Genomic DNA, 25,354 nt, shown 5'->3' with positions numbered 1-25,354 from the left:
GTAGCCTCCATCTTTTTCAGGAACGGACTCTCTGCGTGTCTTCTTCCGGAGCTGGGCTGAAACTTCTAGGTCTCGGGCACAAGACCCACGGCCACAGTAAGCTGTGTAAGCAGCCATTTTCTTGTGGCCTTTGGGCATTCTCAGTGGGCTCTGCCCGAGGCCTAGAAGTTTGAACCCATCTCCGGAAGAAGACGCGCAGAGAGTCCGTTCCTGAAGAAGATGGAGGCTTCCAAGGTGACGACCGAACGGGAAGGCAGAAGAACTTTGAATATGTTGTCAGGACCATGTAAGTGGCTGCGCCTTGTATGACCCGTCTGGAATACTCTCATTTTCCTCCTTGCTGATATTTTCCACCGTCACGTCACTCTGACCCCCCCCCTGTTTCCACTCCAGGACATGCCGTGGCTTGGACATGGTACTAGAAGTCTTGGTTGTGTATTTGGCAGAGTGTTGATGCTATTTCACCTCCTTGCGTAATAAGAGCTATTTTGAGGGAGAGCAGAGTCCTCGCCAGGTCCGGGTAAATTGCTCTATTCTTTTTGTCTCCCTATGATGATGTGAAGCTGGCAGTAGATGATACATGACATTGTATGGGCCTGAGGGGGTTATAAATAGATGCTCAGGCTGGCACGGGGTGAGACGTCGGATATTCGACATGACTGAGGGTAATGAGGCGTTCCTGTGCTGGCGGCACGCTACTTCTTTACACACAGGTTGTCTTTTCGGCGGCTGGTTTTGCAGAAGATGGACACCCACCCTGATCCTCTGCTGGGCATATTAAGGGCATTGACGTACCTTGTGGATCCATTTGTACAATGATCTGCTGCACCCACCCGCAGTAGTCTTATTGGAAGACATGGGGGTGTAGGGCCCTCTCACTACTTCAGGAAAGTTGGACTTGAAGGCTTCACCCCTATTTCAGATAAATGTGGAGGTTGAACATTTGGCAAATTTTGAACATCTGTATGCTGGAACGTGTATCGTCATGTGTTTGGAGACCGGATCCTTGTATTTCTATATTGAATTGGACACCTATGATTTGCAAGGTTGCTGGACCACTACACGCTGCCGGAGTCTCCAACTGAGAAATTCCTACAACCATTGAGAACATTTGGTGGCTGGACCCCTGGTTTTCAGAGGTTGGACCCCTGTCCACTTTGCATGCACTTAGTGACCGGACCCTTGTGCATTCATTTAGTGACCGGACCCTTGTGCATTCATTTAGTGACCGGACCCCTGTGCATTCATTTAGTGACCGGACCCCTGTGAATTCATTTAGTGACCGGACCCCTGTGCATTCATTTAGTGACCGGACCCCTGTCCCCTGTGCATTCATTTAGTGACCGGACCCTTGTGCATTCATTTAGTGACCGGATCCTTGTGCATTCATTTAGTGACCGGACCCTTGTGCATTCATTTAGTGACCGGACCCCTGTCCCCTGTGCATTCATTTAGTGACCGGACCCTTGTGCATTCATTTAGTGACCGGATCCTTGTGCATTCATTTAGTGACCGGACCCTTGTGCATTCATTTAGTGACCGGACCCCTGTCCCCTGTGCATTCATTTAGTGACCGGACCCTTGTGCATTCATTTAGTGACCGGACCCCTGTCCCCTGTGCATTCATTTAGTGACCGGACCCTTATGCATTCATTTAGTGACCGGACCCCTGTCCCCTGTGCATTCATTTAGTGACCGGACCCTTGTGCATTCATTTAGTGACCGGACCCCTGTGCATTCATTTAGTGACCGGACCCCTGTGCATTCATTTAGTGACCGGACCCCTGTGCATTCATTTAGTGACCGTATCCCTGTGCACTCATTTAGTGACCGGACACCTTTCCCTTTTGCATTCACATAGTGACCAGACCCCCGTCCCATTTGCATGCATATGCTGATTGTGCCCCTATTCCATTTGCATGTATTTAGTAGCTGGAACTTTTGTTCCTTTTGCATTCATTTGCTGCCTCCCTTTCCTCATTGCATGTATTTGGTGACCAGACCCCTGTATCCATTGCATGCCCATTACTTCCACCTTCTGCCTGTTATACTAACCCTACAGTATGTAGTAGGGGCTTTTATTACCCTTATTGCCTTGTTTGATAGCTAAACACTGGATACTTCTTGCAGCCATGCCGGGCCACTTGACCATTACATTGTATGGTTAGATAACCCCCTCCTCTATTACAGAGGTACTCCAGTAAGGGATCACTAGAAATCCCCGAACTCCCCGGCTCACACTGCCTTGCACACTTTTACATAATAAGTCTTTATATAAGCCACTATCATGACATTGTGCTTTTATGTAAGGAGGCAGTAACCTGATAGAGCGCGACTGTCGCTCATTATCCCTGTGTATGGGGGTCTATTACGTGCGGGGTTGTGATGTCATTCGAGGGATCCCTTGGATTTCCTCTTCTCCCCTCTGCACTCTTTCCTGCCCGGCTTCTGTATCTCTCTCATCCCTCTCACTACCGTCTATGTTTGCCGAAGCTAGAACATTATGTTCTTGGCACGCTCGCCCTGTCTGGGTGTGTTCCTTGCGCAATTCGACATCTTTCTAATTACGATTTGTTAGAGATAAAGGAGATAAAGGTACCCGCTGCTGAATTTCCTGCAGATACATAGGTGTTGAAGGGTTAATGTCAAGATATATATATTTTTGTATTCCCCAATCACGCATGGGTTAACTTTTTCCTTTTACGGTTCAGTATACCTATAAGTCGATCAAAAGGGCAACCTATACGTGATGTAGCTGAGCTGGGGTAGTTTTGTGCAACGTTAGGTGTCGCAGTCGTCGTGTAGTCCGTGGTCTTGTGACGTGGTCGTAGAGGATGTGTCGCTAGGGGTTTGCAAGATTTTGACTTGGAAAGGGTTAATAGTATTAATAATCTCCAGGCATCTGGCGAAAGAAGCCAATTACCTAAGAAGGTGAAAGGAGTTTGGGGAAAAAAAACGTCATGCAGCAGAAGAAGGGTTAATTTATGACAGGAACATGCTCCATATTTGCATGTTATGCAGGAGCCGCGCCGCCATTGGTCGCTTTAGCGCCGCCAATGGGAGCACTCAGAGGAGGGGGGTCAGCAGCACTGTGTTCCACGTGTGGGGCGATTACTTCACTGGGTGGATTAGTGACATCACAGGATGAGCAGCCAATGGTATGCCGGGATGGGAGGAACCAAAGACCTGAAGGTAGTGGAAAAGAAGACAACGAGGGAGAGCGAAGGAAGAGGCGAGACGCAGCTGAGGATGAGACAGACAAGGTGAGGAGGGAGGATGTGTAAATACACAATTGGGATTTAAATGCCATGAAGGTTCGGTGCCAGAGGCGAGCGGGGGGGACGCTGCCCGGGGCGTCTGTGCCAGGTGGAGATGTCAGGGACACGGGCTGGTCAGAAACATACCTGGACTGCCGTATGGACTTTAAAAGTTTTACTTATTGACGTCAAAAGAGCAAATCGGATGTCTCAAAGAGAGAGAGTGAGGATAGGCCACTAAAAGAGAGACTTAGAGAGTGTCAACGAAAGAGAGAGACAATCGTCAAGTAGTCTGAGAGAGTACTAGAGAGGGAGAGTATGTCACCGAAAGAGAGACTGGGTCATCCTTAAAGCTGAGAGACTGCGAGAGAGAACATAGGTCATCAAAAGAGAGAGCGGGTCATCCTGTGTATGTCACTAAAAGAGAGTAAGCAAGTGCCCGTAGGATGGGAGAGCGAGCGGGTGAGAGAGTTTAGTGAGCGGAGTGTAAGAGAGAGAACGTCCTTCAGCGAGCGAGAGAGCAACTGCGCCCGTCATGTAAGGTGAGAGGTGCGACTCCTGCTAAATTAGGTCAAGTAATGTGAGTGCTCAATATGGCAGACCTGTCCCAGCCCGACCTGCATTTCCTGAAGCATGCGACTGATGGACGGTACGTGGAGAGAGCGCCGTGTGTGGTTGGCACTCGTACAGGGGTTTGGACTTTGATCAAGCGGCGCATCAGATGATCTAACCCGAGTCCTAGTTATCATGTAATGAAAAGGTCTGCGATTTTTCTATATGCTTTGGGTGCCAATTTTTTACCATTTTCATGATCTCTGCTTGCTGTCAGTGAATGGAGAAGCAGCATTGGCTTGGTTTCGGTGGAATATAGTAGGTATCTAGAGGGCGCTGTGGATGCCGCATGGTAATAGTCCTGCTTATGCGTTGTGAGATGTATCGAGTGGGGTGTTCGGACAGACAGCCCTTGGTGGGTTAGATGGTCTACTGGTCTGTTGTATAGCCGAAGGATTAAAATGTTTTGTCTTGTTAGAAAACTTTTTGAGATGCTCTATAGGCGAAATATAGGATATCTTAGGGCAGTGGACTGCAACCTGTGCTACTTCCAAGACAGAGACTGTCACAACATGATGGGGGTTGCAGTTTCCCGGTAGTTTGAGAGCCGCAGACTGCCGTCTGCTGACCTAGAAGGTATATCATAGTGCGTCTCAAGAGCATCTCAAAAAGTTTTCTAACAAGACAAAACATTTTAATCCTTCGGCTATACAACTCTGCTGGAGTTCTGTATTTCATAACCTCAAAGAGTAGGAAAGAGTACAGCATCCCATATTGTGAGAGAGAAGACTTACACATGAGAATCTTATAGCCCAATACTAATACTAAAAGTGATCTGAATATCCCATACAGATCAGAAAGCTGTGCGCATCTATGAAAGGATGGTGAGCATACCCCAAAAGAGTAGTGGACATCCCAAAAAAACGAGACTGGTGAGCAACCCATAGACTCGTCGCTAGAGTGGTGAGCAGTCCATAGACTGGTCGTGAGAGTGGTGAGCAACCTATAGACTGGTGGAGAGAGTGGGGAGCAACCCATAGACTGGTCGCTAGAGTGGTGAGTAGTCCATAGACTGGTGAGCAACCCATAGATTGTCGAGAGAGTGGTGAGCAGTCCATAGACTGGTCGTGAGAGTGGTGAGCAACCTATAGCCTGGTGATCAACCCATAGACTGGTGGAGAGAGTGGTGAACAACCCATAGACTGGTCGCTAGAGTGGTGAGTAGTCCATAGACTGGTGAGCAACCCATAGATTGTCGAGAGAGTGGTGAGCAGTCCATAGACTGGTCGTGAGAGTGGTGAGCAACCTATAGCCTGGTGATCAACCCATAGACTGGTGGAGAGAGTGGTGAACAACCCATAGACTGGTCGCTAGAGTGGTGAGTAGTCCATAGACTGGTGAGCAACCCATAGATTGTCGAGAGAGTGGTGAGCAGTCCATAGACTGGTCGTGAGAGTGGTGAGCAACCTATAGCCTGGTGATCAACCCATAGACTGGTGGAGAGAGTGGTGAACAACCCATAGACTGGTCGTGAGAGTGGTGAGCACTCCATAGACTGGTCGTGAGAGTGGTGAGCAACCTATAGACTGGTGAGCAACCCATAGACTGGTCGTGAGAGTGGTGAGCAACCCATAGACTGGTCTAGAGAGTGGTGAGCAACCCATAGACTGGTTGAGAGAGTGGTGAGCAGTCCATAGATTGGTGAGCAACCCATAGATTGGTCGAGAGAGTGGTGAGCAACTTATAGACTGGTCTAGAGAGTGGTGAGCAGCCCATAGACTGGTCAAAAGAGTGGTGAGCAACCAATAGACTGGTGAGCAACCCTTAGACTGGTCTAGAGATTGGTGAGCAACCCATAGCCAGGCTGTGCAGACTGTGACGTCAGTATGTATGATACTCTTTAAGGCTAAGGCTACACATTGCAGGAGCTGCTTTTTCTGTTTCAGATTTTACTGCATTTTTTTGAGCCAAAGCCTAAAATGACTACTAAAGGATTGGGAAATCTATAGGAAGCCGTTATACTTCTCCCTTCTGCTCAATCCTCTCCTGGCTTTGGCTCAAAAAACCGCAGCAAAATCTGCAACAAAAAAAGTTGCGTTTCTGCAACATGGGGCTTCAGCCTAAAATAAATTTCATCCCCTGACAGAAAATCTGCTTATTTCTGATAGATTGGAGAAGTTTTGTTATACTTTCCCTTAAGTAAGTCTCTCCTTGTGGCCTGTCTATAAACACCAAGAAATCTCCCATGGCGCCCTCCGTGTGTGATCATGTACTACTGCGCGCTGGTTGGGGGTTACATCTGTTATTGGATAGGACATGAGCGCACACGTAGGGATGCTGAGAGACATGAGCAGTAGTGACTGAGCCGTCTCTGGTACTACAATTATAAACTGGTTTAGCCAGTCTTTATGGGGAACATTTTGACTCCAGGACGTGAGCTGTTATATTGGGAGTGGTCTATACCTGTCCTTAATTCACCGGGACTAGGAGAGGTAATACAGGGTCTCGTCCATATAGTGAAAAGACTGCTTCATGTAACCTACACAGTCATTTTATATAAGGTATCTGATATAGTGCAGTACTAAAAACAAAAAGGCTTAAAAAACAGAGTCTAAGTTATCTGAAGGGGTTATCTAGGGACCTGGAGCCTGAGTCCCTCCTCTTCCATAGTCTCTGTGTTTAGTGGTATTACAGTTGCTTGTTTTACTATTGCAATGATCTAGTCTGGCAGTCCCCATAGTACATGTAATACCACCGAACACAGAGGGGAGCAGGAGATGATTTTCATTACCAGGTGCCCTGTTGCTTGAACCACTCCAGAAACCCAAGGTTCAGCACATAAAGAGTCTACACAGGAGGTTAGTCAAATAAATTCCTGGAAAACCTGTAATATAACTACTATAATACTGCTCCTATGTACAATTATATAACTACTATAATACTACCTGCTATGTACAAGAATATAACTACTATAATACTACCTGCTATGTACAAGAATATAACTACTATAATATTACTCCTATGTACAAGAATATAACTACTATAATACTGCCCCTATGTACAAGAATATAACTACTATAATACTACTCCTATGTACAAGAATATAACTACTATAATACTGCCCCTATGTACAAGAATATAACTACTATAATACTGCTCCTATGTACAAGAATATAACTACTATAATACTCCTCCTATGTACAAGAATATAACTACTATAATACTACTCCTATGTACAAGAATATAACTACTATAATACTACTCCTATGTACAAGAATATAACTACTATAATACTACTCCTATGTACAAGAATATAACTACTATAATACTACTCCTATGTACAAGAATATAACTACTATAATACTACTCCTATGTACAAGAATATAACTACTATAATACTACTCCTATGTACAAGAATATAACTACTATAATACTACTCCTATGTACAAGAATATAACTACTATAATACTACTCCTATGTACAAGAATATAACTACTATAATACTGCTCCTATGTACAAGAATATAACTACTATAATACTGCTCCTATGTACAAGAATATAACTACTATAATACTACTATGTACAAAAATATAACTACTATAATACTACTCCCTATGTACAAGAATATAACTACTATAATACTACCCCTATGTACAAGAATATAACTACTATAATACTGCTCCTATGTACAAGAATATAACTACTATAATACTACCCCTATGTACAAGAATATAACTACTATAATACTGCTCCTATGTACAAGAATATAACTACTATAATACTACTCCTATGTACAAGAATATAACTACTATAATACTGCTCCTATGTACAAGAATATAACTACTATAATACTACTCCTATGTACAATAATATAACTACTATAATACTACTATGTACAAAAATATAACTACTATAATACTACTCCCTATGTACAAGAATATAACTACTATAATACTACCCCTATGTACAAGAATATAACTACTATAATACTGCTCCTATGTACAAGAATATAACTACTATAATACTGCTCCTATGTACAAGAATATAACTACTATAATACTACTCCTATGTACAAGAATTTAACTGCTATAATACTACTATGTACAATAATATAACTACTATAATACTACCTCCTATGTACAAGAATATAACTACTATAATACTGCTCCTATGTACAAGAATATAACTACTATAATACTGCTCCTATGTACAAGAATATAACTACTATAATACTACCTCCTATGTACAAGAATATAACTACTATAATACTGCTCCTATGTACAAGAATATAACTACTATAATACTACTCCTATGTACAAGAATATAACTACTATAATACTACTCCTATGTACAAGAATATAACTACTATAATACTGCCCCCTATGTACAAGAATATAACTACTATAATACTACTACTATGTACAAGAATATATAACTACTATAATACTACTCCTATGTACAAGAATATAACTACTATAATACTACTCCTATGTACAAGAATATAACTACTATAATACTACCTCCTATGTACAAGAATATAACTACTATAATACTGCCCCCTATGTACAAGAATATAACTACTATAATACTACTCCTATGTACGAGAATATAACTACTATAATAATCCATGACAAGTCCATAGCATTAGTCACACATGTAATATACTGCTGGTATTCTCCAAACTCCGAGTGCTAGAGAAGTTTGAGTGGTCACTGCGCAGAACGTCTCCTCCTGAGTCCAGTGTGTCCTGTGTTTTACATCGCCCCGTCCGATGTTTGGTGATATAAGTCTTACTTCACCAAACATGAGATGGGTGATATTATGTGTCCCTGCAGAGTATATTAAATGGTCCAGTCTGATGTATTATATAACGATGAGGGTGATACCGTTATCGTGAAGTATTACATAACAGCCGGCGTCTGCAGAAGGCGCTTCCTGATGACATAACCACTCTGGGATTATACGGGAGAACATAAGTACGGTATATAGATCTCCACAATGTGTGCAGAGCGGTGATGAATATTCTCTGGAATAAAGAGGAAAAAATCCAAAAGACAAAAATATAACAAGAACCCAAGGGGATTTCAGATGAGGGAGGTCCTAGGGCAGGTCAGATTTGTGGAGGAAACCAAGTGTTGTCCCTAAAAAAAATAAAATAAAAATACCGCTCTAGTTTAATGATTTTCGGTCGTATCAAGACTATAAAGGGTTATATTGCTGATGCTTATGTGCATTGTACCATAGAAGGCTCTTCTACATCCGCCATCTTCTCTTTTGTCTTGCAGAGCGTCTCCCTTCTTCGTTTGGTCTGTATTTCTTCACACCAGTGATCGGCCAAGACGGAGGGGATGAACGGGCCTTGTGAACCTCCTCCTCCTCTTGGGGAGAGGGGGAGGAGAACACGGGGCGCTCGGGAGATGGAAGGAACCCAACAGGATGAAACGGACACCAACAGCCACGGCTCCAGCGGCAACGAATCTAATGGGAACGAGTCACGGCAAAGCCGGAGTTCCCACAGCAGCACCAGTGGTAATGGCAAAGATTCGGCCATGCTGGAGGCCACAGAGAGCAGCAAGAGGTGAGCAAAGGGAATGGGTGGCAACCCGTCTCTAAAAATGACCCCGTGGTAGATGCATGATGCAGATAATACAAATGTATTGTTCTCTCCCTTTACAGCACAAACTCTCATAGTCCGTCACCTCCGAGCAGCTCCATTGCGTACAGCCTCCTGAGCGCAAGCTCCGAGCAAGACAATCCCTCCACCAGTGGCTGCAGGTACATCCAATAAACCATACTAAATCCTCTGCTTATCTTGGACCAGACTTAAAGGGACACTCCAGTGTTTTGTTTTTTTCTTAACGTGTCTGAAAGACCGGTCATAGTTGTGTCCTCAGTGTCTTTTCCACTTCTGCTCTCACCTTTCATAAGTTTCATGGTCACTAAGCAAGCAGGAAAGGACAGGGATGTGCACTCAATGCCAGTAGGCAGCCAGCTGAGTATTAAACATGAAAGAACTCAACAATATCAATGCACTTACTTGGCCTGATCTCATCTAAACATTGCTATTTCATTTAGTCTCACCTTAAAGGGGTTGTCCAGGCAAAACTGGACAACCCCTTTAAGTATTAAATCAGCTGGGGGCAGTGAAAAAACATGCATACTCGCCTTTCCTGGATTCTCCGGTGTCCTCCCAGCGTGTCCCAGATCTTCTGCTTCCGAGTCTCTTGCTGAAGCCTGCTGAATGGCCTCAGTGGTCACGTGAGGAGACCCGTGATGGTATTGACATCGCACGCTCTTCGCTAATTGGCCTCAGCGGTCACATGATGGCTAAGGCCAATCGGTGGCTTCAGCAGATCTGTGGAAGAGACCCATTGAGCAGAGGGATCGGAACGTGTCAGGAGGACACCAGAACATCTGGACAGGTGAGTATGCATTTTTTTTCACTTCTTCTGCAGATTTAAAAGTTAATAGGGTTGTCCATCTTTGTCTGGCCAACCCCTTTAATATACATCCTGCACCTATCCAAATCCTGCCTCCACTTACCTCACCGTTTCCTTGCCTCCGCCTGTAGTAGTGAACAGTCGGTCCGGGAGAAAAATCAGAAAGAGCTATTGAAGGCCCTGAAAGAGCTGAAGATCCGTCTCCCATCAGAGAAGAGGGGAAAAGGGAAATCGGGGACTCTCGCTACGCTTCAGTATGCACTCTCTTGTGTCAAACAAGTCCGAGGTGAGTAGACATGAAGCACATGGGTGTCTGAGGAGGGGCGGGATCATAACAACCAATCACATTTCAGCTTGACTGCACAAAGACGTTAAAAATGGGCTGTGGTTGTCATGTGACATCTGCGAAAAGTAGGCTCCACCAAAAAACACCTTCACATTGTGTCCTCCTGCAGGCGGGAGGTCTCCATCACCTCAGTGTAGACCTGGAGTACATGGGCCAGCAAGGGAGTAGGGCTTGACAACTGATTGTCTTTTGACAACAAAATGCAACCTTAATGTTTTGAGGCTTTCTGAGCTGCTTATTGACATTGAGCTACATATTAGAATGTTTTTTAATTGGTTCAGCCCAGGTCTGAAATATATGGAAGAGTACCCATGTCCTCCACAACCAAATGGGATGCAAGGGTCGCCACCAAAATTTTTTTTATTTAATTGGGTCAGATCTTGAAAATTGAAGGGATTGGTATAGCCGCTTCCTGCGGGGAGGAGGTCTCCATTACATCAGTAATGCTTTCACCATGTCACTATGCGAGTAGACCGGCCGATGGCGGTGCAAGGATTGCTTGTGTGGTATGGCCAAGCAGCCTCCAAGTCGTAGACTGCGATGGTGTGTAACATGTATAAAGACATTGGGACAGGGGCAAGGGATTTGGAGATTGACTTATGACTCTATTGCTTCATTCTCCTCTCAGCCAACCAGGAGTATTATCAACAGTGGACCATTGATGAATCTCAGCCCTGCAGCCTGGACATGTCCAGCTTCACTATCGAGGAGGTGGAGAGCGTCACATCAGAATACACTCTGAAAAATCCTGTAAGTGTGACACGGCTTGTTGTGTTCTGTTGTCTCTATAGTAGGAAGCCCTTCCAGTATCATTGGGGTCTCAAACTACAAAGAACTGGTGGCCAGAGGATGGCCTTGAGCCAAAAAAGTTATGTTCTCTTCGGCACGGCCTTGACTTTCCTGTGCTGTCTTATAGGATACCTTCTCGGTGGCCATCTCCTTCATCACTGGGCGCATCGTCTACATCTCTGACCAGGCCTCATTTATCCTGCATTGCAAAAGGGACGTGTTCAAAGGAGCCATCTTTGCAGAGTTTTTGGCTCCTCAAGACGTGAGCGTCTTCTATGGATCCACTGCACCATATCACCTTCCTTCTTGGAGTAGCTGCACATCTGGAGGTAAATCTAAGAAGACGTATGTCTACCCCATCTATGGGTATCATATATGTGGAGTTCTAGAGGGTGATGATCCTATACCTGGTAGTCTAGTGGGTTGGGATATTTATGGTGGTTTAGTGGATTATAATCATTTGCCCAACTGTCTAGCGGATTATAATTTATCTGTGGCCTTGTGGATTATGATATTTTACCTGTTCAAATGGTTAATGATAGACCTGGTGGGCTAGTGGGTAATGATAATTCTACCTGGTGGTCTAGTGGTTATGATAATTCTACCTGGTGGGCTAGTGAGTTATGATAATTCTACCTGGTGGTCCAGTGGGTAATGATAATTCTACCTGGTGGTCTAGTGGGTAATGATAATTCTACCTGGTGGCCTAGTGGGTAATGATAATTCTACCTGGTGGTCTAGTGGGTAATGATAATTCTACCTGGTGGTCTAGTGGGTTATGATAATTCTACCTGGTGGTCTAGTGGGTTATGATAATTCTACCTGGTGGTCTAGTGGGTTATGATAATTCTACCTGGTGGGCTAGTGGGTTATGATAATTCTACCTGGTGGTCTAGTGGAATATGATAATTCTACCTGGCGGTCTAGTGGGTTATGATAATTCTACCTGGTGGTCTAGTGGGTTATGATAATTCTACCTGGTGGTCTAGTGGGTTATGATAATTCTACCTGGTGGTCTAGTGGGTTATGATAATTCTACCTGGTGGTCTAGTGGTTTATGATAATTCTACCTGGTGGGCTAGTGGTTTATGATAATTCTACCTGGTGGGCTAGTGGTTTATGATAATTCTACCTGGTGGGCTAGTGGTTTATGATAATTCTACCTGGTGGGCTAGTGGGTTATGATAATTCTACCTGGTGGGCTAGTGGGTTATGATAATTCTACCTGGTGGGCTAGTGGGTTATGATAATTCTACCTGGTGGTCTAGTGGGTTATGATAATTCTACCTGGTGGGCTAGTGGTTTATGATTTAACTGGTGGTTTATGATAATTCTACCTGGTGGTCTAGTGGTTTATGATGATTCTACCTGGTGGTCTAGTGGGTAATGATAATTCTACCTGGTGGGCTAGTGGTTTATGATAATTCTACCTGGTGGTCTAGTGGGTTATGATAATTCTACCTGGTGGTCTAGTGGGTTGTGATAATTCTACCTGGTGGGCTAGTGGTTTATGATAATTCTACCTAGTGGTTATGATAATTCTACCTGGTGGTCTAGTGGGTTATGATAATTCTACCTGGTGGGCTAGTGGGTTATGATAATTCTACCTGATGGGCTAGTGAGTTATGATAATTCTACCTAGTGGTTTATGATCATTCTACCTGGTGAGCTAGTGGGTTATAATAATTCTACCTGGTGGTCTAGAGAGTTAGGGAGCAGATCCTGGTATGTTAGCAAGTAAACATCTGTTTGTTTAGTGGGTTAATATAAGTGTCCTGGTGGGCTTGTGGATTCAGTCCCTGTAATGGTGGGCAGAAGTCTATATATGATTCTGTGTATAAAAGGGAACGGAGGGGCTGTTTATTCTAAATCCCTTAATCTCTGCTCTTGTTTTCTTCCCCACCCCTTACAGATACAGCGTCCATGGACTACACGCAGGAGAAATCTGTGTTCTGCAGGATCAGGTGGGTATTGTACAATTGGGGGAAACCTAGAAAATCCATCTACTAATTTATTTATAATTATTTTATACAGAGAGGAGAGACGTGCTGCCCCATTTATACCGAGCGACAAAAAATATTACTGATAACACAAACCAATTGTATGTAAAGACAGTGTGGATGGACTGATCAGTACCAGAGTATACACAGTGAGATCAGCTACATCACAGTATACAGAGAGAGGATGGAGAGCGCATATGAGTAGCCATAGAGCCTAGATGGGGGATCAGGAACTGGGTTATAGGATTACCAGCCCTGGTGGACTAGTGGAATAATAATCTGGTAATGTCATGATATATAACTATATAATCCTGGTGATCTAGTGGTATAACAATAATGTTCTAGTGATGTAGTGATATACAATAATGATGGCCAAGTGATAAAATTTTAAAATCCTGGTGGTCTAGTGGTATTATATGAAATTCCTGGTGATCTAGTGGTCTAATGGTATAACAGTAATCCTCTAGTGGTATAAAGAAAATCCAGGTGGTCTAGTGATACAATACTAATTCTCTGGTGGAATATTAATTAGTTCCTAGTGGTATAATAATCCCCTGGTGGTCTAGTGCTATAATAATAACATCCTTGTGGTCTGGTAGATATAATACTAATACTGTAGTGATATGATATCGAATTCCCAGTGTTAGAATAATCCTCTGGGGATTAAATGGTAGAACAGAAAAATCCTTGTGGTCTAGTGGTATAATACTAATTTTCTAGTGACTTAATATTTCTCTAGTGGTATAATAATATTTGATAGTCTATTAGTATAATATTAAAATCCTGGTGGTCTAGTGGTATTATATTATCTTGGTAGTTTTAGTGGTATAACAATGATCCTTTGGTGGTCTAGTGGTATGATAAAATCTCTATGGTCTAGGGTATAATGGTAGAATCCTGGTGGTCTAGTGGTATAATAATAAAATCCTGGTGGTATAGTGGATTAATACTTATCCTCAAGGGGTATGATAATAAATTCCTAATGGTATAATTATTCTACCATTGGTCTAGATGTACAATAATAAACTCCTGGTGGTCTAGTGGTATTATAATGAAATCCTGGTGTAGTGGTATAATAATAAAATCCTGGTGGTATAGTGGATTAATACTTATCCTCCAGGGATATGATAATAAATTCATAGTAGTTAAATTTTTCTACCATTGGTCTAGATGTACAATAATAAAATCCTGGTGGTCTAGTGGTATAATAATGAAGTCCTGGTGGCATAGTGGATTAATACTTATCCTCTAGGGGTATGATAATAAATTCCTAGTGATATAATTATTCTTTCTGTGGACTAGTGGTGTAATAATAAAACCCTGGTGGTCTAGTGGATTAATACTAATCCCCTAGGGGTATAATAATAAATTTCTAGTGAAATAATAATGAAGTCTAGGTGGATTAATGGATTAATACTTCTCCTCTAAGGGTATGACAATAAATTCCTAGACCATTGGTCTAGGTGTATAATAATAAAATCCTGGTGGTCTAGTGGTATAATAATAAAATCCAGTGGTCTTGTGTTATTCTAAAATCTTGGTAGTCTACTGGTGTAATGATGATTCCCTGGTGGTCTGTAGCTATAACTATAAAATCCTGATGGTCTAGTGGTATAGTAGAAAAATCCTGGTGGGTTAGTGGCATTCTAAAACTTTGGTAGTGATCCTCTAGTGGTTCATTGCTATAATACTGCAATCTTAGTGGATTAATCCTAATCTTCTAGTGGCATAATAAATTCCTAGTGGTATAATATTCCTCCAGTGGTCTAATGGTATAATAATAATATCCTGGTGGTCTAGTGGTATAATACAAATCCTATAATGGGTTAAAATGTGTGGATGGACTGATCAATATCTGAGCTCTATATACATTGCATTGTGAGACGAGTGATCACATACAGAATGACAGGAAGTAATTCACACTTGCATGTACATATATAGGATGGGCTGTAGACGTATATACATACAGGAGCGCTCACCCACGTTCCGGGAGACCCACTTAATGTGCAGCGACACAAAAGACCCTTTAATTACATCCTGACAGGGCCTGCGTCACTCTCCCACACATCCCCCGCTCTGCAGAACCGCGATGAGTAACCTTCTCTCTGAGGCTTGCCATGTGTGGGTATGTGTGTATTCACCGTCATACAGTAGTGATTACAGTATGATTCCAGGTTGACAAGTAATACCGCCATACTGCCCAGCGGATGTGTGTATGTGACAGTGACCGGACCGTCTCTCAGGTAATGGTTTGTAGGCAGCTGCGTGTCTGTGTGTGTGAATGGGCAAAACTGCATCCAGAGGTCACACAAGCTGTTTTTTTTTTCTTTTTTTAGACGCGGCAGCGGGCATACATACCCCTGTCCACCCCCATAGCCCACGTCCCCGTCTCTCCTCCGTAGTTATACATTATCGTGCCCCCCATTTTGTTGCTGTGGTCTCCCCGGCTCTGGTCTTATTGCAGGTGTGTGTTTTCAGTGGGGGCCGAGAGCGGGATATGAACCTCCGCTATCACCCGTTCCGCCTCACCCCGTACCTGATGAAGGTACGAGACTCGGACAACACAGAGGGGCAGCCGTGCTGTCTGCTATTCGCAGAGAAGATACACTCTGGATATGAAGGTGAGAAACCGTTCACTGCATGCTGGGCGGGGGATGGGGGGAACAGGGCCAAGAAGGGGGTCATAACACAAACTACACTCATAGGGAGAAGTCTCTGATCAGTGGGCATCTGACTGATCACAAGAACTGGGTCCTCAGGATCGGGGTTGGACTTGGGACACCGAGTGTCTAGGACAGTGATGGTAAACCCTTTAGAGACCAAGTGCCCAAACTGCAACCTAAAACCTACTAATTTATCACAAAGTGCCAAAACGGGAATTTAACCTTAATAATGTGCGGATCCACAATTGCAGACATTTACGGACCCGCAAAATATGGTCATGTGAATGTGGCTTTATAGAACACCCCCACACAGTCCAAACTGCTTCACAATGATCCCCACACAGTATAATCTGCTGCACAGTGGCCTCCACACAGTATAATCTGCTGCACAGTGGTCCCCACACAGTATAATCTACTGCACAGTGTCTCCCACACAGTATAATCTGCTGCACAGTGTCTCCCACACAGTATAATCTGCTGCACAGTGGCCCCCACACAGTATAATCTGCTGCACAGTGGCCCCCACACAGTATAATCTGCTGCACAGTGTCTCCCACACAGTATAATCTGCTGCACAGTGGTCCCCACACAGTATAATCTACTGCACAGTGTCTCCCACACAGTATAATCTACTGCACAGTGTCTCCCACACAGTATAATCTGCTGCACAGTGACCCCCACACAGTATAATCTGCTGCACAGTGTCTCCCACAGTAGTATAATCTGCTGCACAGTGTCTCCCACACAGTATAATCTGCTGCACAGTGGTCCCCACACAGTATAATCTACTGCACAGTGTCTCCCACACAGTATAATCTGCTGCACAGTGACCCCCACACAGTATAATCTGCTGCACAGTGACCCCCACACAGTATAATCTGTTACACAGATGTGTACCCAAAGAGAGGGCTCCGATATACATTAGGAAAGTGAAAGTGATATACAATGGGGAAGATTTGGGATCTTTCTTTTCTGTGTGACCGGTGCCTTTCTTTCTCAGCCCCCCGCATCCCTCCAGATAAGAGGATCTTCACTACCAGACATACTCCAAGCTGTGTATTCCAGGAGGTGGATGAGCGGTGAGTCTATTACCCCCGTGTCCTCCGTCTGCCTGTCCTGCGGTCCCTGGTCCCACGTACGATAACGTCCTTACTCTTTTGTTGCAGAGCTGTCCCTCTACTCGGATACCTCCCGCAGGATCTTAATGGGATGCCCATCTTGTTCTTCATCCATCCCGAGGACCGGCCGCTCATGCTGGCAATACACAAGAAAGGTAAATATGGAAAAATCTGCCTAGCCGGGCACCTATAAGTGCCGCACGTAGTACCACCCATCACGTCGCCCATCTTTTCTAATCTCTTTACCCTCCTCCAGTTCTACAACAGGCGGGTCAGCCTTTCGATCACACGCCCATTCGTCTGTGTGCCCGCTCTGGAGAGTACGTGACCATCGATACCAGCTGGAGCAGTTTTGTGAATCCCTGGAGCAGAAAAGTTTCCTTCATACTTGGAAGACATAAAGTTCGGACGTAAGTAACACGGCCCGCTCTGGCCAGAGGTTAGTCATGACCGACGCCTCTGCCACACTGCCCATAACTATGCGCCCTCTCGTCCTACACTCACGTCTGTTCCTTTACCCACTTGTCCATCTGCAGGAGTCCACTCAATGAGGACGTTTTTACAGCCCCCAAAGGAGCAGAGATGAAGCCGCTGGATCCTGATATTCAGGAGCTGTCCGAGCAGATCCACAGGATACTGATGCAGGTATGGATGGCTTAAAGGGGTCCTCCACCTACTGTTATTTTGGTGAACGGTGCAGTACAAGATAAGGAAAGTAGCTCACCTGTCATGTTATATAGAAGCCGTGGCTACCAAATGAATGTAATGGAACTCCTTTGTGCTGTGGACATCTCATCATTGAGGCATTGTGTGATGATCTATGAGGCCTGCCCGAAACCATGGCTATGGGACCAAAGAACAGCGTGTATTGATTTTCATAGTTTCTGACTGTAACCTTGTCTTACAGCCTGTGCACAACACCGGTGGTAACGGCAGCGGCGGCAGCAACACATCGCAGGAGCCGTTTCACTGCAATGCCTCATCCAGTGATAGCAACGCCATGGTCACTGAGGATGGGACAGACCCCAAACCTGTAAGTGGGACGATTGTAATCCATTGTATGAACCTTATTTCTGTGACTTTGTATAGTTTCATGTGCTGGAAGTGTGAGTCTGCCCCTCCTCCTATAGGGTGATATAGACAGAAGGGAGCTATGAGTCTGCCCCTCCTCCTATAGGGTGATACAGAAGGGAGCTATGAGTCTGCCCCTCCTCCTATAGGGTGATACAGAAGGGAGCTATGAGTCTGCCCCTCCTCCTATAGGGTGATACAGACAGAAGGGAGCTACTCTGCCCCTCCCCCTATAGGGTGTTTATACAATGTCTGCCCCTCCTCCTATAGGGTGATACAGGAGGGAGCTATGAGTCTGCCCCTCCCCCTATAGGGTGTTTATACAATGTCTGCCCCTCCTCCTATAGGGTGTTTATACAATGTCTGCCCCTCCCCTTCTCAGGTCCAGATTGATGTGTGATGTGTTTTTGTCTGATCAGATGACATTTCAGGAGTTCTGCCAAAACGTCCATAAAGTGAAGAGTCAGGGTCAGCAGATGTTTCTGGGATCCCGGGTGATTCGGCCGCACCACAGAGGACATTTTCAGGGTAAGTTACCTATTGGTCAGAGCTCAGGTAATTGTTTTCTTTGGGTAGAAGACGTTTCCTTACACAAGTTTCTGTTCCTGTAGCTCTTGCTCCTCCTCGCACAGTCCTCACCAGTGTAGACAGCTCTCCACCCGATACTGGACCCAAACGCCCGCCATGTATCCCGGAGGAGTTGACACGAAAGGAGACTTCTAACTTCTCGTACCAGCAGATCAACTGCCTAGACAGCATCATGCGGTGAGACGTGACTCCATAAAACTCTACCCCATTTCCTTTGTGTCCTTGTCTCCCCTCGCTGGATCTTCAGCTCACACCCTCTTTGTCTTCACATTAGGTATCTAGAAAGCTGCAACCTCCCCGGCACCGTGAAAAGGAAATGTGGCTCGTCTTCATACACCTCTTCAACCTCCGAAGAGGAGAAACAGAAAACCGGAGAGAGCGACAAAGAAGGTGACTATCCGCAAATTGGGTGAATTTATTGCTAGTGATGGTGAAGACGGTTTTTAAAGGTTCGGTTATACAGATCATATCTTTTTTCAGACCCCTCGAACGGTCCACCTCAACAGCCGGAGCTGCCTCCCCCTCCTTCGCCCACCACAGTAGGCGCCTCTCCTCTTGCTCCTTTGCCTCCATTACCCCCCAGCAAGGCGGAGAGTGTGGTTTCCATCACCAGTCAAGGGAGCTTTAGCAGCACGATCGTCCATGTAGGAGACAAAAAGCCGCCAGATTCGGGTAAACCATTAGATTAATGACGCGGAGTGGGGGGCAGTGGAATATGGATATGGAATATGGACGTGGTGGACGCTGGACGCTTGGTGGGGGTCTACGTTGGTAGAGAAGTGCAGTGGTTTTGTGGAATCCATCTTGTTTCCATTGTCATCTAACGTCTCATCTTTTCTTTTGTCGCAAATTTGACCACAGCTGAAATGGTTCCTTTGGAAGAGCCATCGTGTCCTGCGGCACCAGCGCCGCCGTTACGCCCGCTCGGTCTAACCAAAGAAGTTCTGTCAGCCCATACCCAGCGTGAAGAGCAAGCCTTCCTCACCCGGGTACACAATCTTAGCCAGCTCAGGGTCTTTGACCCCATCCCTGTTGGTGTATGGGACGAGCAGAGTCAACGTGTGACGAGAGGTCAGTTCACCACCTGGTTGGAATTTTTCTTACATTTCGGCAGGATTTTATGGTTTCTCGTAGCATAATTTCCTTTTTTCTCTCTTGTTCTCCAGGTGCTAAGCCTTCACTTTCCCATCAACAAAATAATACCACAGCTAATAACCCTTCTGCCCCATCGAAGGAGGGTACAAATACAGGGGGCCGTCGGAGCAAGAGTAGGAAATCGAAGGCCAAGCGACCCAAGCAAGGCAAACCTACATCCCCAAGTACTATTCCGACTCCCCTTCATCAGGAGACGCCTCTCCTTCCTCCTCCTCCCCCAGGCATGCCTGGCTATCCCCTGCCGATGTTTCCTCCTCGGCCCCCTGCTCCTGAGCCCACCCCGTCACTCCCAAGATACCCTCTTGTTACACCCATCGTAGCCCTAGTCCTCCCCAACTATCTGTTCCAACCTCCACCAGTGGCACCGCCTTTTTACCCTGGAGTCTCTGGGTTTCCGCCCTTTAATCCTACGCCCGAAGCTCCGACAGTGGCTTCTGAAGCACCTACTCCGACTCCCGCTCCCCCTCCTGCACAACCCATGGCAACGTGCCCACCTCCATCGAGATCCTCATCCCCTCCCCAGCGTTTATTCCCTTCGAGGTGCAGCTCCCCACTACAATTAGACTTGCTGCAGATGGAGGAGTTACCCCAGCCTAGTAGTGGGGGAGCGGGAGGTGCAGCTGTAGGAGGGGAATGGGAGATCGAAGAGGACAATAAAGGAGGAGTGGTCCCTGGGAATACAAATGCTGGAGGACCCAATGCAGTGCCTGGAAATGGAGAAGACGACAGGCAGCCTGAGAACTGTATGGTGAGCATATTGTATTATGGAAGCTCTCCGACTGTTTTGTATAATGATCCTAGTTGAAATTTGATTAAACTTGGTGGCTGGTGTATGAGCTGTCCGAGATTGGCACCATAGATGACTCTTCTGGCCACCATAGTCTTTCACGTCTTAACTGTATGACCTTCTCTCTTCTCCATATCAGGGTGATCCTCAAGAGTCATCCTCACACAACGACGCTCTCTCCAGCTCCAGTGACCTTCTGGACTTGCTTCTCCACGAGGATTCCTGCTCCGGTACGGGATCTGCCGCCTCAGGATCCATGGGGTCTAATGGAGGCAGTACGTCTGCTTGTGGCACCAGTGAGTATTGACAGCGGATAAGGACTGTCTATTGTAACTCTGAGTATCGTGACAGTGTTCGTCTGTTGGCCTTGCTTGGAAAAGACGTCTTCTGGTCCATTTATAGGTAGGTGCCCTGTAAGTCAAGGTCTGACCCATTAAAGAACGTTGGAACAAGACAATGGTTTTAGCTAATCTATAGACAGCTGCCCCTTGTCCGTACCGAGCAAGGTACTGGTTGGCTTGAGGAACACTTCTTTATCCAAGAGCCTTTAAGGCATACCTAACCTTTAAGCAATACATGGCGAATAACACTATTTCTGGCCATTATATGACTTGTATTGTTTATTACGTAGCAGTCTTCCCCTCTGTATGCTGTATCTGCCATAAACTGCACACAGTAAGTAGAGGAGAATCTTCTGTATAACTGTTTCTCACTCAAAAACAGACCTAGGACCGTGCTGTACTGACGAGGGGCAAGAACTTAGTAATACACTATAGATGGGTCTGTGGCTTGGCTAATATCCCCTGTCATGTTTCAGGGTCGGACATTGACTTTCTTGTGCCACCTTTAAGGTAGCTACATTGTGAGGAGAGTTACTTTTTCCCATGGAGTATGTTCTTCTACACCAACTGTATCCGCACTATGGGAACCGGGATTTTCCATGGCCTTGCATGCTATATTAATATGGAGCCCTGACCCCAAACTTTGCAGCTCATAAGATAGTCCGTGTGAACTGAATCCCAAAAATTATTTTACCTAATTTCATACTTTGATTTTCTAGACCTTAACTACAATCGAATCCTTTCTAATTTCCCGCCAGGAAGCAGCGAAAGCAGCAACACCAGCAAATATTTTGGTAGCATTGACTCCTCAGAGACCGACTTAAGAGTCAAAAAGGCGGAGAGGGAGGAACAGAAAGTCATCAGATACGTCATGCAGGATCCACTCTGGCTGCTGATGGCCAACGCTGACCATGAAGTCATGATGTCCTATCAACTCCCATCGAGGTCAGATCATTAGAGTATTCATACATGTAGGCGTCCGTCGCTGGTCTGGTTCCTTCTTATCTAAGATCACTTCTCGCTGGTTTATCCTTACAGAGATCTTGAAAGTGTTCTTCAGGAAGATCGAGAGAAACTTCGACAACTCCAAAGAAATCAACCCAAGTTCAGTGAGGAGCAGAAGAGGGAGCTGGGAGAGGTCCATTCTTGGGTCCGGAAAGGGCGTTTACCCCATGTCATCAATATTACAGTGAGTGTATAGATATTTCAAGATTACTTCCAGCTTTACCATTTTAAGGCATTGCTCATAACCATTACATGACTAATGCTTTTGTAATGTGTCTGCCTCCTGCTGATACGGATGGCTGCACATTTAGCACCTCTGATGTCACTGCCTCCTGCTGATACGAATGGCTGCATATTTAGCACCTCTGATATCACTGCCTCCTGCTGATACGAATGGCTGCACATTTAGCACCTCTGATGTCACTGCCTCCTGCTGATACGAATGGCTGCATATTTAGCACCTCTGATATCACTGCCTCCTGCTGATACGAATGGCTGCATATTTAGCACCTCTGATATCACTGCCTCCTGCTGATACGGATGGCTGCACATTTAGCACCTCTGAAATCACTGCCTCCTGCTGATACAAGTGGCTGCACATTTAGCACCTCTGATGTCACTGCCTCCTGCTGATACGATTGGCTGCACATTTAGCATTTCTGATATCACTGCCTCCTGCTGATACGAATGGCTGCACATTTAGCACCTCTGAGCTCACTGCCTCCTGCTGATACGAGTGGCTGCACATTTAGCACCTCTGATATCATTGCCTCCTGCTAATACGAATGGCTGCACATTTAGCACCTCTGAGGTCACTGCCTCCTGCTGATACGAATGGCTGCACATTTAGCATTTCTGACGTCACTGCCTCCTGCTTATATGAATGGCTGCACGTTTAGCACCTTTGATTTCACTACCTCATGCTGATACGAATGGCTGTACATTTAGCACCTCTGATATCACTGCTGATACGAATGGCTGCACATTTAGCACCTCTGATGTCACTGCCTCCTGCTGATACGAATGGCTGCACATTTAGCACCTCTGATATCATTGCCTCCTGCTGATACAATTGGCTGCACATTTAGCACCTCTGATGTCACTGCCTCCTGCTGATATGAGTGGCTGCACATTTAGCACCTCTGATATCACTGCCTCCTGCTGATACGAATGGCTGCACATTTAGCACCTCTGATATCACTGCCTCCTGCTGATACGAGTGGGTGCACATTTAGCACCTCTGATATCACTGCCTCCTGCTGATACGAATGGCTGCACATTTAGCACCTCTGATATCACTGCCTCCTGCTGATACAAGTGGCTGCACATTTAGCACCTCTCATGTCACTGCCTCCTGCTGATACAAGTGGCTGCATATTTAGCACCTCTCATGTCACTGCCTCCTGCTGATACGAATGGCTGCACATTTAGCACCTCTGATATCACTGCCTCCTGCTGATATGAATGGCTGCACATTTAGCATTTATGATGTCACTGCCTCCTGCTGATACGAGTGGCTGCATATTTACTATGGCTGATGTCACCGCTTTTTTTAAAGTTTGAGATGTCCGCTATCATCTTTAACCCTTTCTCGACATTTGTCATGCATTATTGCATCATGCTTCACATATTAAGAGGATGGTAGGAACTAATACCCACTCTATATACAGAAGGTATACTGTATACGTCACACCTGCCTGCTGTGGAGAGCACTCCAGTTCTGATCATGTAACCCCTCACAGGCAATATGGACCGTACCATTTAAGTGATAAGATGGGGAAGGGGGCTCCTGCTGGACAGTAGTGAGGACGATCAGGAGACAATTACATGGAAATGAGGGGGCCATCATAGCAGTTCATCTTCTTAGTCACTCCCAAATTTTAGCAAAGAGCCCGGTCTACTTGTTTACATCATCACACGGCCTTTCTGCATCTTATTAACTCTCTGTTGTCCTCTTCAGTCCTGCACAGGCTGTTCCCCCGATGCCCCCAATTACGAAGAAGATCTGGATTTGTCCATCATGATGGAGGATGGAGAAGAGTGCAGAGCGGGAGGTGAAGAGACCCCCGGGGAGACGGCGGTGGTCACCAGCTGAACCCCGCTACATCTCACTGACAATTCTAAGCTGCCTTATGTATAACCCTGCCACAGTGATTCACCCCAAGGAATGACTAGAGGACCCACATGGGGCGGAGGGGAGGGGAATAAGGATTTCTCTTCCCCCACTGTGACTCAAACAAGGGAACAAGGGGCCCGGGACCAACTGCGGGTCATGGGCCACAATACATGACTGCCACAAGTCATCTGCCATATCTACGGAGAGACGACAGATGAGGATATAACGGGATCCATCATCTTTATATATATTTTTGTAAACTCTCTTAATTTATCTCGACCACACGTGAAGGGAAGGGGGCGGGGGATGTTCTTAGTTGTGCGATATTTGTACCGTGCTGTAAATAAAATCCTCCCCTTCTGTTTTTTATGCAACAAAGTGGATTTGTTTTTTGTATTTAACCCCATCATGAATTGAATATCCAGCCCTTAAAGGTAGGGGTGGGGGCATAATAAGGAGGTGAACCCCGTATCAAAAATTGGTCAAGAGGTTCAAATCGCATTTCTGTCTTAAAAGGGTTGTACGATTAAGGACAGGGAATAAGTGTTAGATGGTTGGGGTCAGACCATTTGGATCTTTCAGAAATCAGGAAACTGGGGGACCGAACATCTTCCTAAAACTTCTTGTGAATGGAACATCAGTTAATGGGCATGAGTGCTGAAGATTATAGTCCTGGCAGCCCCATAGAAGTGAATCTAGTGCCAGTCATGCCTGGTCACAAAAAAGATTTGCGAGCGATCCAGTGATCTCACACTATTCCCTATCCTTTGCATAATGGTACAATCCTTCTAAAAGGGTGGTCCAGGACAACATTGATTACATTGGACGATGAAGATTTTGCTTCCTGAACACTTATGAGTGTTTTTAGGCATACATACATATGGGTAGTCGCTGCCTGCATCTGCTTGCAAAGATTCTGCAAGTTATTTCAAATCTAAGCAGCTATAAACTACTCTTGCATGATCTGATCTAGCTAAAATCTCTAGTCAGTGTTGGAACAGTCACAATGTTACATGTTACATTTGTGGAGCGTACATGCTTAAGCCTCAGACGCACAATGACAGCTCTTATCATGAAAACCTATGAGCTGTACTTTGGAAGGAAGATTGATCAAGAGAACGTCTAG

The 25,354-nt window shown here is 45.2% G+C and overlaps 1 protein-coding gene across 4 annotated transcripts in view; it reads left to right on the top strand.

The window, feature by feature from the left end:
* PER1 (period circadian regulator 1) overlaps positions 1 to 24,606 on the top strand; it is a 29,528-nt gene extending 4,922 nt beyond the window's left edge. Inside the window, exons 1-23 of one of the 4 annotated variants that reach the window (XM_075272447.1) lie at positions 2,905 to 3,263; positions 9,095 to 9,387; positions 9,486 to 9,584; positions 10,381 to 10,535; positions 11,224 to 11,345; positions 11,512 to 11,713; positions 13,297 to 13,348; positions 15,863 to 16,005; positions 17,048 to 17,126; positions 17,214 to 17,320; positions 17,422 to 17,575; positions 17,702 to 17,810; positions 18,073 to 18,198; positions 18,656 to 18,764; positions 18,848 to 19,001; positions 19,099 to 19,214; positions 19,305 to 19,496; positions 19,686 to 19,895; positions 19,991 to 20,727; positions 20,906 to 21,062; positions 21,827 to 22,052; positions 22,146 to 22,296; positions 24,073 to 24,606. In XM_075272447.1, coding sequence (XP_075128548.1) covers positions 9,158 to 9,387; positions 9,486 to 9,584; positions 10,381 to 10,535; positions 11,224 to 11,345; positions 11,512 to 11,713; positions 13,297 to 13,348; positions 15,863 to 16,005; positions 17,048 to 17,126; positions 17,214 to 17,320; positions 17,422 to 17,575; positions 17,702 to 17,810; positions 18,073 to 18,198; positions 18,656 to 18,764; positions 18,848 to 19,001; positions 19,099 to 19,214; positions 19,305 to 19,496; positions 19,686 to 19,895; positions 19,991 to 20,727; positions 20,906 to 21,062; positions 21,827 to 22,052; positions 22,146 to 22,296; positions 24,073 to 24,207 — 3,765 coding nt within the window. In that variant the 5' untranslated portion in view covers positions 2,905 to 3,263; positions 9,095 to 9,157 and the 3' untranslated portion in view covers positions 24,208 to 24,606. Of the gene's footprint in view, positions 1 to 2,903; positions 3,264 to 9,094; positions 9,388 to 9,485; positions 9,585 to 10,380; positions 10,536 to 11,223; positions 11,346 to 11,511; positions 11,714 to 13,296; positions 13,349 to 15,862; positions 16,006 to 17,047; positions 17,127 to 17,213; positions 17,321 to 17,421; positions 17,576 to 17,701; positions 17,811 to 18,072; positions 18,199 to 18,655; positions 18,765 to 18,847; positions 19,002 to 19,098; positions 19,215 to 19,304; positions 19,497 to 19,685; positions 19,896 to 19,990; positions 20,728 to 20,905; positions 21,063 to 21,826; positions 22,053 to 22,145; positions 22,297 to 24,072 lie in introns of those variants that run through there. The other 3 variants (XM_075272449.1, XM_075272448.1, XM_075272450.1) reach the window with 3 other exon arrangements.
* The last annotated feature ends 748 nt before the right edge of the window (positions 24,607 to 25,354 follow it).

Source organism: Leptodactylus fuscus, chromosome 5 (assembly GCF_031893055.1).
Source record: "Leptodactylus fuscus isolate aLepFus1 chromosome 5, aLepFus1.hap2, whole genome shotgun sequence".
In the NCBI taxonomy this organism is placed as follows: domain Eukaryota; kingdom Metazoa; phylum Chordata; class Amphibia; order Anura; family Leptodactylidae; genus Leptodactylus; species Leptodactylus fuscus.
This window is presented reverse-complemented; position numbering and strand designations above follow the sequence as displayed.